The sequence below is a fragment of the Neopelma chrysocephalum genome, unplaced genomic scaffold, assembly GCF_003984885.1.
Source record: "Neopelma chrysocephalum unplaced genomic scaffold, ASM398488v2 Primary Assembly neopelma1_59, whole genome shotgun sequence".
Taxonomy (NCBI): domain Eukaryota; kingdom Metazoa; phylum Chordata; class Aves; order Passeriformes; family Pipridae; genus Neopelma; species Neopelma chrysocephalum.
The window spans coordinates 15,566,763-15,578,583 of record NW_020897714.1 but is presented as its reverse complement, the minus strand read 5'-3'; the positions used below and the strand labels follow the sequence as shown (position 1 = coordinate 15,578,583).

General features: G+C 43.9%; 1 protein-coding gene across 1 annotated transcript; it reads left to right on the top strand.

Moving 5' to 3' along the window:
• Window positions 1-5,851: 5,851 nt before the first annotated feature.
• HEBP1 (heme binding protein 1) lies at window positions 5,852-11,619 on the top strand. Its single transcript, XM_027680588.1, has 4 exons — window positions 5,852-6,003; window positions 6,152-6,290; window positions 7,780-7,960; window positions 9,224-11,619. The coding sequence occupies exons 1-4, from the start codon at window positions 5,926-5,928 to the stop codon at window positions 9,393-9,395; spliced, it is 570 nt and encodes a 189-aa protein (XP_027536389.1). The 5' UTR covers window positions 5,852-5,925; the 3' UTR covers window positions 9,396-11,619.
• The last annotated feature ends 202 nt before the right edge of the window (window positions 11,620-11,821 follow it).

Below are 11,821 nucleotides of genomic sequence, written 5' to 3'. Positions count from 1 at the left end.
TCCCCGTGCTTCTGTAAAAGCTATACTGAGCAACTTGAACAACATTTCAAAGAATCAGAGAGATTCTTTAAACATCATTAGAGAGAAGTTTGGTGTTGTGGTGGCAGATGGGTAGTGGTGAAAGAGAGGAAAGAAATAAATAAAGCAGTTAGCAAGACTTTTTGTTTCCACAGAGCAGAGGGAAGTCAAGATCCTGCAACAACCATCATGGTGATTCTTACTCTTTTCCTCCTCTTCATCCTTTTGCCCTGCAGTAAATCCCAGGAAGACTTTCTGGACCAGCATCAGAAATGGAACTACAGAGAAGGCGGTAGGATGGTGGTGGGTCAGCATGGGAGGCATTCAGTAACTCAGAGCTGCAGATTTGCCTACTTTGTTCTTGGAGTGAGATACACAGTGCTTATTCATGACTGCTCTTTTTTGATTCCTGGGTAGCTGCTGAGATTTATGGTGAAAAAAATAGTTTTAGAAATAATCAGCTGGGGTAACCAGTGACAGCAGAAAATTTGGGCACCTGGAGGCAGAGAATTATGCTTTTTAATTTAGATCCTCCATATGTTTAATATTTGGCATTTCATTGCAACTGAGTTGTGATGGGGAATGGAATCAAACTCAGAGCACTGGCTCATGTTTTCTTGTTCTGTCACATTTATTTCCTCTCTTCCATGGACATCCTGCTAACCTAGCTGACAAGGTCAACATAGAAGGTGTTAACAGCATTACTCAAACCCTTGAGAAATGGGGAAATGACATCTTCTGGCAAATGAAGCATACCCTGCTGAACAACCCAAATGCTCTACTGCCTGAGTTCTCCAGGTAATTCCCTTGATCTGGACGTGGGATTCAGTCCTCTCCTGGGTGTTCTTCCTTGAGCAAGATTCATCTGCTTTAAGATGAATTTTCATATTGCTCAACTGGGGGGAAATGAAACCCACTGTCTTGGTATCTGTTGTGCTAGCTGGTCAGATTAGTAAACTGAGTATTCTGCTGACTATTTATTGTGAAATGTTCTCAATTGCCATCACTGTATAACAAGAATTATCCTAAAGAAAATGTCATTGGCACCTTACTCCTGTGAGAACAGGCTGGAAAAAATGAATTGTGCTACAAACCCACACATGGACTTGGCCACAAGGCAGGGAGAAGAAGCTAATTTGGCCTGTGATTTTTTTTATTTCAGTCTCTAACACACAGATCTGAGAAAGCCATTCACTAGTTCATGTCATCATATTCCCCCTTTGCATTGCAGGAAATATTAACTGTTGAGCACATTCACAAAATTTACTTCAATCTCATATTTCCAGAAACAGAGTGGGAAAGGCAACGAAAGAGAGAGAAGAGAGGGGAATAGTGGGAATTACTAGAAACCTAATATAACTTAAATCAGAATTGTTCATAAAGCAAGTGGTCATCTTCCATAATTCATCTTTCTCTTTAGAAACAATAAAAAAAAAAATCTGTTTGCAGTCGCTACCCATTGAACCAGTTGAAGAGGAAAGGCTAGAAGAATAAAAAAGGCACTAGTCAAAAGGTCATACAATATCTGTACAAATTAGGGTTTCAGGAGGATATAGTTCATAGATTATATGTTGCCTTTGACATCAAGTGGATTTCTCCCTGGCTGCATGATGGCTGTTGATTCTAGCACAGAATTCATCACAGCTTTTACACTGACAGTGCTGAAATTCATTGGTGCTTAAGATTAACAGGGATGATATTAAATCCTGTATTTGGAAAGTTCTAACTTTAGTCCAGGAAGATGTAATGAGACTATCCAGCCATATTTACTGCATTTGGTTTACAATTAAGAGTTTCCTGGCAAGGACACAGACTGGTTCATTGGAAATGTAGAAGACTAACAGTACTGCATGGGAATCGCAGGCCCAAACTCCATGTCTACTCCTAGTTAAATAATACTAATTAAAATCAGATGGTAGAAAGACCATGTTGCCCATGCTGATCCTGAAGCTCATGGTTTCCTGGGTTCAGATGCGGCACCTCACATGAATTCCCAACACCCAAGGAGAAAGGTAGCTTTGGAGGCATCTTTTAATGATTGTTTGCAGCTCTTTCATCATTAAGGGCCCTTATCCATCAAGAAACACAAGGTCATAGTAAATTACATTGCATGCTCAGGAACACTCCCTAAACTGAGTTACTCTTCTGTATTACTCTATCTGTAGTCTCCGCCCTGTCTCCGCGGCTGTGGACAATCTCGTGAGGGAAGTCCAGTCGATAAGGAAAAGGCTGGAAGAACTGAACGAACGCCTCAATGTCATCAGCAAAACCATCCTTCCCCTTCGACTGAATGCTCTGCAGAGCCAAAGGCGTGGAAATACTCAGCTGCGGAGACTTCCGATGCATAGGAGAAGGTTGTATGTTCACAGGAGACCTCAGAGCAGTTAATTAGTTGTCTACCTGAAAAAAAGGACAAGTCTTTAATTTTTTCATCTGCTTAAGCTTTTCTCAATGGGATGCTGCTGGAGAGAATAAAGCAAAGCACACACAAGACAGCTTTTTGAAGGAGACCAGAATTTCTGCATTTCTGCTGCCTTCCAAACCTAGGTCAGTAGGTGAAACCTGACCCTGTTCTTCAGCGATGGCTGTGTCCCAAGCAAAAAGAGTTGACAAGCTCAGTCCACTTCTGCATGAATACCTTTAGGCTGTACAGTCATTCTTTCTGCTTACCAGAGGAAGCTCTTTCTATAAAGATCAGGTGAATTTCTTTCTATCCTATTTTTAAAGCACTCCATCTGAAACAGCTGGGGAATTTGAACTTCAAAAGAGTTGAACAACTGATGAATGCAGAAAGATGGATTAGTACTTGGCACTTCCAGCTGGGCAGGGAGAGGGAGAGAAAGCTTTGTTTCAAAATATAGCCTTAACCTATTCTCCGTGTTCACATGTTCAGAGTGTGGGTAGGGTTGGATAACCTTGGTCTGTGCATCATCCGTCAAGACTGAAGATATGTTAGTTGTTAGGGACCAAATTTGAACATCCACCTTCTGCAAAAGTATTTTTTTAGCTACCTGAAACTGTGCACTCAGAAACCATGTTATTCAGCAGATATGTTCAGAATTTCCAGCACTCTGAAAGACATTGAATTGACTTCTGCCAAGATCCATGGAACCACCGGATTTTTTTTCAAAACTATCTAGACATCGAATGGCATAGATAGGTGTCTAGAAGGATTTTCCAAAATAGCTTGAGACTGTTCAATCCCCAAAATCACAGATTTCAAATGGTGTCTAACTCACAGAGTATTTTCTCCATATGCAAGCACTGACCTCCAGACATTTCCCAACACTCTTCAGAACAATTAAGATCTGTAGAAAATTAACAACTACGCACCCCAAAGACTTTGGTCCCTCAGGGATTACCCAGAATACACTGCCTTCAGCTTGTCCTTGCCTGTGGCTTCCTGACAATAAAGCTGGTGATATAAAAGAGTGCAGAAATCAAATTATGCACTGAACAGAGGATAGAGTGGGCTTGCCCTTCAGGTCTCTGAAGATAAATCCAATGCAGAGATTTCCACACAGCAGTCAACTGTGTACATGAAATCTGTTGAAACATAGACAGGAGAGGCAGGGAGGAAAAGAAACTATTTTTTTTAAGGTCTGGATGAAGCAATTTATGACAACAGAAATAAAGAATGGATTATGTCTAAGTAATTGTGGGGGTGGCTGGCATGATACTTGTTTTGCAAACACTATCCAGTCATAAGCACTGAGGATGCAGACAAGGTATTTAAGGATTCCCAAAGCCTGAGTTAATGGAAGGAAATTCAGTGACATTACATTTCCTCCAAAAGGAAAGGGGAAAAACTAGTTTCATATGAAATCTTTAGAATGAACCAGAAGAAATAATACAGTAAGAATTTTGGCTGCAACCTGGGAGTTAGTTGAGTGGGCAGGTATGAGCAGTGTATGAGACAATCTGATAAATATTTCCCGGATGTAAATTCTCTGAGTTCAGGTTTTCAGAAAATATCAAAACTCTAACTTGGAAACTCTCTCCTTGGCTTTTGCTTGGCAATTTGAAACACAGCATAGCTAGAGAAGGGAAAAATCAAGACTGTGAAAAGGCTGTTAAAAGGATACAATTGTTCCTTTGTTGAAGTTGTCATCATAATTTCTCAGGAAATGTACAGTATTTTGATCCCAGAATATATTTACATAAATTACAAGGAATAACGGGAGAGAAAGGCTCCTAACTTCTTGTTATTCTGCACTTAGAGCTACTAGGCTGTGCTGTAGAATCAGCTGCATGCTTGCACACACTGCTGGTCCCTCCAAGGGATGCTTTGCTTGGGACTGTAGGGACTGCTGGTTATTTTGGCCTATCTGGAGGAAGAGTACAACATAAATGTCAGCTTTCATAGTATATCTTAGACATGAGCATTCTATCAGGCAACCTGAATTTGTATAAAATTAATTGAGGACTACTTGAAACAGAAAGATGAGACTTCCCTCAGTCACAGATGGCTGGAGATGGGAGGCCAGACCAGATCACTGCATGCTTTTACTTTTTACCATTTTACCACCAGCTTCTGCCAGAGACAAAGGAGTCCACGTGTTCCTACCTATATGTGCAAGTTGGTACTCTTGGCAAAAACTTCTCAGCGCAATGGAGAAACTCACCATTTGCTTTAAAAGAGAACAAATAAGTTGCAGCATGCAATGTATGTATACTACAATTCTGCAATTTCTTGCATAATGGTGAATAAAAAAAAAAATATAAATGGTTAATAAATTACCAGGTCTGTGACCTTGTCACCATTGATAGCAGCCCGTCATTCACTCTGTGAAAGTCCATGCCAGGCTCCAGCCCAGCTCCCTGACCTGAACATGGCCTTTTCGATCTGATCATCACAACCAGCTTCTGTAACTTCTTTGCCTTTGCACGGCCCTCTCTCTCTAGATGGAAAAGCTTCAATGTCAAATTTCTTTTACAATTTTCTTTTTTGCTCTTTGAGAGTATAGGAAAGTTATGTGTCAGCCTACTTCTGCACCTCTCACCTTTGATTTGAGTAGGCAGGAGTCCAGCTGAGCAACCACCTCGAGGTAACTGTCTCATCTGCCTGGGGAAGCTGGACTGATCCATGGGACTGATTCCCAGGGACCAGTATTTGATTTCTGCCTTTGCTAGCCTCTTCTTAAAAGATCCTGTGTAAGACACTTTCTCTAGCTAGTACTTGTCCTTTGATATGGCTTACACAACAAAAAACCACTTGTGGTCACGAAGTGTCTAAGTCTTTTATGCATATAAAATACATCCAGCTACATAAGCCATCTAAGCTCCCTGGTGTGTTCATTTATGTGTATTTCTGGGAAGGGATTTGGATGGAATTTTACACAGACGTGACTGGCTGGGTGGTCAGTCGAGGGAGACCAAGTATCATTAGGGGCTTCTAAGATCTACCCCTCTCCTAAACCTTACAATATCCAGAGACAGAGAGCACTGCCTTAAATTCATTGTCCTAAAAAACAAAAAACCGACTGTGTTCCCCTTTAGTTCTTTTTATTAAATTTAAAAAAAAAAGGTTATGATTTTGCAGTTGCAGGAGCACTGTGCCACCCTACGCGCTTCGCCAGTACTTCCTCTCCCCTCTATCTCTCTCCTCCAGATGAGTACCATCTGCTCCCGCACTTCGTTACTCCTCACACTTCTCGGCGCCCTCCCTCACCTCCCCCTCGGGGGCCGCTTCCCGCTGCTCCAGCCCCGCCGTGCCCGGCCCCTGCTGGTCCCGCCGCTCCGGCCCGGCCCCGCGGCGCAGACGGCCCCGGGCGCGCCCCGGGGCGATGGCCGCGCTCCAGGCGGCGGGGCGTCCCCCGGGCCCTCCCACCACGGCCGAGCGGGGCCGACCCGAGCCGAGCGGGACAGAGCCGACCCGAGCGGCACCGGAGCGAGCGGCGCGGCACCATGCTGGGCATGGTGAAGAACTCCCTGCTGAGCACGGTGGAGGCATGGCCCTACCGGGTGCTGAGCAAGGGCGAGAAGGTCTGTGGCGGGGCGGGCGGCCGGCGCTGTTCCCTGCGGGGGTTCTGCGCCAGCGGGGACTGATGAGGCGCTGTGAGGGGCAGAGAGTATCACCTCCGGGCAGCGCATTCCTCCTGGCAGCGTCTCCATCTCCCACCTCCTTCCCCAGGAACAGGTCAGCTACGAGGAGAGGGCGTGCGAGGGCGGGCGGTTTGCGGCGGTGGAGTTGGTGGGGAAGCCGTTCGACGAAGCCTCGAAGGAAGGGGCAGTCAAGCTCCTCAAGTACGTCGGAGGGAGCAACGACAAGGGTGAGAGATGCTGCCTGCCCCAGGGGGCTTGGCGGATGTTTGTGGTTGAGGCTTGGTGAAGGCAGCATGGATGGAGGCGATGGCACCGCGGGTCCGCCGAGCTTGTGGCTCCTGGCACTGGGGGTCTGTGATGGGCATGGCTCATCACTGGGAGAAGTAAACTTGCCAGTTTAAATCGTGCCTAACCAACTCATGCTATGAGTCCACTTATAACCCATCTCTGTTTCAGAGTAAAATGTCAAAAATTATTTGTTTAAGCAGGAATGAGTTACCTTGCAGCTGGTACAACATGAGGACAGGCAGACATGTATCTATCACAGCTCCCTGGGTGAGCAGTAGCTGATGAAATCCAGGGTATCTGGGACACAGGTTCTGTGATGTGCCTTGTAGGCAGTGAAATAACTGTTGCGACCTTGACATTTTATCTAGCTATTTTTATTCATGAAAGGGTATTGAAGCTTCCTTTTTAATGGTATTTCATAATGTTTTATAATGGTGCTTCCAGGTGATTGCTTCTAATTCTCATTTTACTAAAGTAAGTGCATTTTAACCATTTGCAGCAGGAGACAACTGCAGAGTAGTTCTGAGGCATATACATGTGCTCACACACCTTTCTCCAGCATCTAGTAGAGGTACTGGTATAATCTCTATGGGAGTAGGAGCTGGATGCAGTGGGAAATGGCATTTACAGCAATGTGTTTTGGAAAGGTGATGATCCCTGTTGCTGTAGCAGAAAAGGTGCCTTCTATAACATGGGACACAAACACAGCTATGGTATCAAAGGAAAATAAATGAGAAAGATGGCTTGATCTCAGTTGGTTTTGTGGCTGCCTGATCCTGAGGTTTGGAAGTTCCCTACTGCTGCAAGAAGAGTGAAGAAAAAAGGTCTTCAGTACCATGTGATGCCTCTCGGTGCTAATGAGTGGGGAAAAAGCATGCTGTTCCTAGAGTGTGGACAGCATGGACAGTTCTGTTTAAAGCCATAACAGCACTATGTTTTGGGGTACTGGAACATGTAGGATGTCTGGAAGGATTTGGAAGGGTTTAAGAGGAAGCTTCTGTCACCCAGTATTGGCTATGGGTTCATGACTAAGTGCAGATAGTATCAATTTAAATGCTGATTTAGATTTTTATGTGCCAGTGGCCTGCCCCAGAACTATAGACCCTGTTGTGTTAGAAGTGATTTGTCAATAGAACAGAGTGTCTCCAAGAACCGCAAAAACAGCACCATTAATAAAAAGCGCTCCAGAGATCACCTGGGACCCTTGTCTCCCAGGGTCCTTGTGTGGAGAGAGAGCTTGGCCCAAGCAGAAGCCTGATATGACTGTTCTGCCTGCATGCCCCAGAGGAGCCCACTCCTGACTGAGTATACAAGAAATTCAGTATGAGGAGTTTTCCTAAACTAAAATTAGCTTTTGTGAATCTCCTGTTAATTTTGTGAGTTCCTGAGAACCTTGACTTCTTCAGCAGTGTCTGTGTTCTCTTTCAGGGGTTGGTATGGGCATGACTGCTCCTGTCTCCATCACTGCTTTTCCTGCTGAAGATGGCTCCTTTCAGCAGAAAGTGAAAGTGTCTCTGCGAATCCCGAGCCAGTTTCAAGACAACCCTCCTTGTCCTACCGATGAAAGCATTAAGATTGAAGAGAGACAGGGGATGACCATTTATTCCACGTAAGAAATGCATCCTGGGATTTCCAATTCCAAGTGCTGAGGTCTTTTTAGCATGCTCTGAAGTGCAGTGTTTGTTTTATCAGTGACTTGCTGGACAAGGGGTGCATGTGGTAGAGATGGACGGGTATGTCTACACTGAGAACAGGTGTTTTATTTAATTTCTTACCTTTAGTCATGTTGCACTGATTTGAAATATGGACTTTTTTCCACTGGTTAAACAAGTGTGGAGGTTAGCCCTGAAAGATACTGAGTAATTTCTGTTATCCAAAAACTATTGTTTTCCCCACTTACTGGGATCCAAATGGTTCGTAGTCATCAAGAACATCTTTTGATGTGGTTCATGTCGAACTACAGGTGTCAGCTAAAGTCTCATTTAGATGGACTCACACTAGAGTTCACCATGGAAACAAGCAACCATTTCATTGCTTCAAATCACCTTTGGATGTCTTTGGCTCTTGACTGGCAGCCTGGATGAAAACTAGCATAACATTAGCACTAAGATCTTCACCTTATCTTTAACCCTTTGAAGGTTCCTCTACTTCCTTGTTTGAACTATTTCGGCTGACTCTGAACTGGCTCGTCCCTTGCCTGCAATTGCTGCTTGGCCTTTGCTCTGGGCGTGGGCCACTTCTGCAGTATCAGGCTGTTTTGTCTCAAAGCTTGGCCCTGAAGCAAGGTGGTGAGATGCAGGCTGATGTCAAAACAGTTCCTCTTGGTGGGAGTTCGACATAAACCAGACTCATTCCAGCCCACTCCTTTTAAATAGCATCATGTGCTATAATTGCCAATGTCTCTGTTGTAGGCAACTACCTCCCCTTTTTCTTGGACTAGCTAGAGTTTGGCTTTCCTTTATGATCAGGCTTCCGGCAGATGATTGTTAACACCACAGTGAATATGGTTGTTGATAGTGCTGGTGTTAGGACTGTGGGCTGAGCTGACAGACATAACCTTGTGTCCTAGAAAGTTGTTCCTCTGATATGGTGTTGATTCAAAGGGCAGGGCCATTCTGCTGAGTGATACACATGGGGCTGTTTGGGGGGATCCATTTGGGGTCTGCCAATGGATGATTGCACCCTGTCTGTGTAACCGTTGAGATGTCATCTATCACAGATGAGGCTGAAGTGTGCATGCATGAGTGCATATTGGCAGGACCTGGACCAAAATGCGTGTCTAAATATACCATGGCTATATATTGTTCTCTCTCTCCCTTTCTGTGCTTTGCCAGGACTGCTCAACACCTCTCTGTGTTTGACTTCTTTACAGGCAGTTTGGTGGCTATGCCAAAGAGACGGATTACGTGAACTATGCTGCCAAGCTGAAGGCTGCTCTGGGGAGTGAAGCTGCATACCGCAAAGATTTCTACTTGTGCAATGGTTATGACCCCCCTATGAAGCCTTATGGACGACGCAATGAGGTCTGGTTTGTGAAAGAGTGAACATCTGGCTCCCCGTGCTGCTGCCTTGCACTGATAACCTCCTCACACTGTGTCCCTGTTCTCTTTAAAATAAACTAATAATTCATCAGAGGCGAAAAACTATCATTGCCTTTCTCCACACCTATGCCTTAGTCTTTTATTGACCAGCCATTTTAGAAGAACACGTGCTGACCCTCCTGATGGTCCTGCTCCTTCATTCCAGACCAGGTCCTCAGCTACACAGACTCTCTTGATCTCTCTGTGGCTTGCTTTTATCTCCTTTGTGCTCCCATAGTTCAATACTGAGAAAGCCAAAAGTACTTAATTAGCAAGACTGGTGCCTGACAGGAGTCACGTCCAAGTGTTGGCAGACTATTAGTCTCACCTGAGATGGGCAGGGGAACATGATGAAAGTGCATACAGTCATACAGTGAGTTTTTTATCTCCTTGAGTTTTCTGCAGCTGTAAAATGCTGCTTTTATCTTTGCCATTCCACAAGCAGTCTAAAGGGACACAGGCATTGCTGCCAGCACAGCACAGTGAAAATAAACATCCTTTAATTCAGAGTGTGCAGGAGATCAACGCTTCTGTCATCTGACTGAGAAATGTCATTTAGAGAAAGATCCAGGTTTCTGTTTGCAGCTGTTCTTCTGTTTGAGGTGAGACATTTTGGGGTGTGCTATGTCTTGATCTCAGCTAGCAGCTGGACAATGTCACCTGGAGACCCCAAGATCATTTCCTCACCTTCCTGTTACTTTTATTTAACATTTCTTTAAAACTAGCCTATACAAGGGCCAAAGCTAAAATGTGTTTGGTAATCTAATTGAATTAGAAAAATACAGGCTGGGAAGAAAGCAGGTGCTTATCATTTGTGATCTGAGGGTGCATTTGAAGAATGGTGAACAAATAGTGAAACTACTCTGGGTGCCAATCTTTAAAAAAACTTCTCTTAAATGGTGTCCATTTTTGAAGGGCTACTCAGAGCAGCTGTTTTCTTTAGAGGAGAAGGAGAACATGACTGTTCTTGAAAACTGTGACTTACATCAAATGATGAATAATAGCCTTATGGAAACTTCAAATACAATACCAAGTGTGGGTCTTGTTTCAGGAAAACCAACACTATTGAACTGTCAGGCATCAAACCAGCATTTTAGCTGTTGGCTCTGCCAGGGACGCAGCAGAATACCCTCAGTGGGAATGGACTCCCATACCATGCTGCTGTGGGTGCCTGTATAATTCATTTCCTCTGCTAAAAGAGGTGTGGTCCTCTGATGATTAAGTACCCTAAAGCTCAGGTGCTTTCCAAAGGCCATTTTCCCCTAGAGCTGAAAGAGACATTTGTCGGATGGCATCTTGGCTTCTGGCTGATCAAGCTGTTTGCTTATGGAGAACAAATCTCAGGAGTGAAAGGAGAAAACCTGAGTTTCTGATGTCCTTTCCTTTTCTCTCTTGCTGAGCCATAAAAGAGCTTTGCTGTGGACCTCACGAGAGAGTTTCAGTCACCTGAGGGGACTGTGCAAGAGCAGCTAGTTCATGATGGGTAAAAAGACCAGATATCATTTAATTAAAAACAAACAACAAGGGAAAAGCTATTGGCTGCAGTTAGTGATTGCAATGCAGAGGAGGAAGAATCAAAAGAGAAATCAAGACAGACAAAGGATTAGCTTTTGAAGGAATTTTTTAAGCAGCAAATGCCCTTTTAAGCCCATTCCTAAATCCAAAGGGACCTATTCATGTCCTGTATTATTTTTACCTGTGTGGGTAAGGAATGGAAGAGCACAGTGCTGTCTGATTTATGTGTTCCCAGGTTCATTTTGGAACTTGTGTTTAGACTGTGGATACAGTCCTTTCTGGCTACCAGTGGTGAATGCCCTGCAATGATCAAAACCTTGACATTTCTCAAAATTTATCCTGTGAAATCTCAGATGTTAGGAAGGGCACTTATAAACCTTGAACAGAACTGCGCATCTCAGCAGCATGGTGGGTTTTTCCATAACATGCATGCACTAAACAGAGAGCGAGACCTTCTGAACAAACTATAAGAGTAATCACATCTGTAGGCTTTGCCTACAGCAGCTCTGCTACTGGCCTTTTGCATGTGGCAGGCAGGGTAGAGTTTCATAAACAGTGTTAAATTATATCAAAGCCTTAAGCAAACTGAATTGCCTTTTCTGTATGCAAAGATGCCTGTGTTTTGTCTGCATTTTCTGGATTTTTGAAATAAATATAATATTGTAATTTACAACTTCTATGTTGATCATTGACTTTGTGAGCTCAGTGGGAGTTGTTGATTTGCTAGACTGTAGGTTGCCAGTTTATTCTTCTTTTTCAGGTACTAATCATGTCACAGCATCTATAAATAGTCATAATGCTTTTTCCAATAAATTGCTATTTTAGGTATCCTGGTGTAGCCCTGCATTATTTGACTGTGCAAGATGGAGTTGATG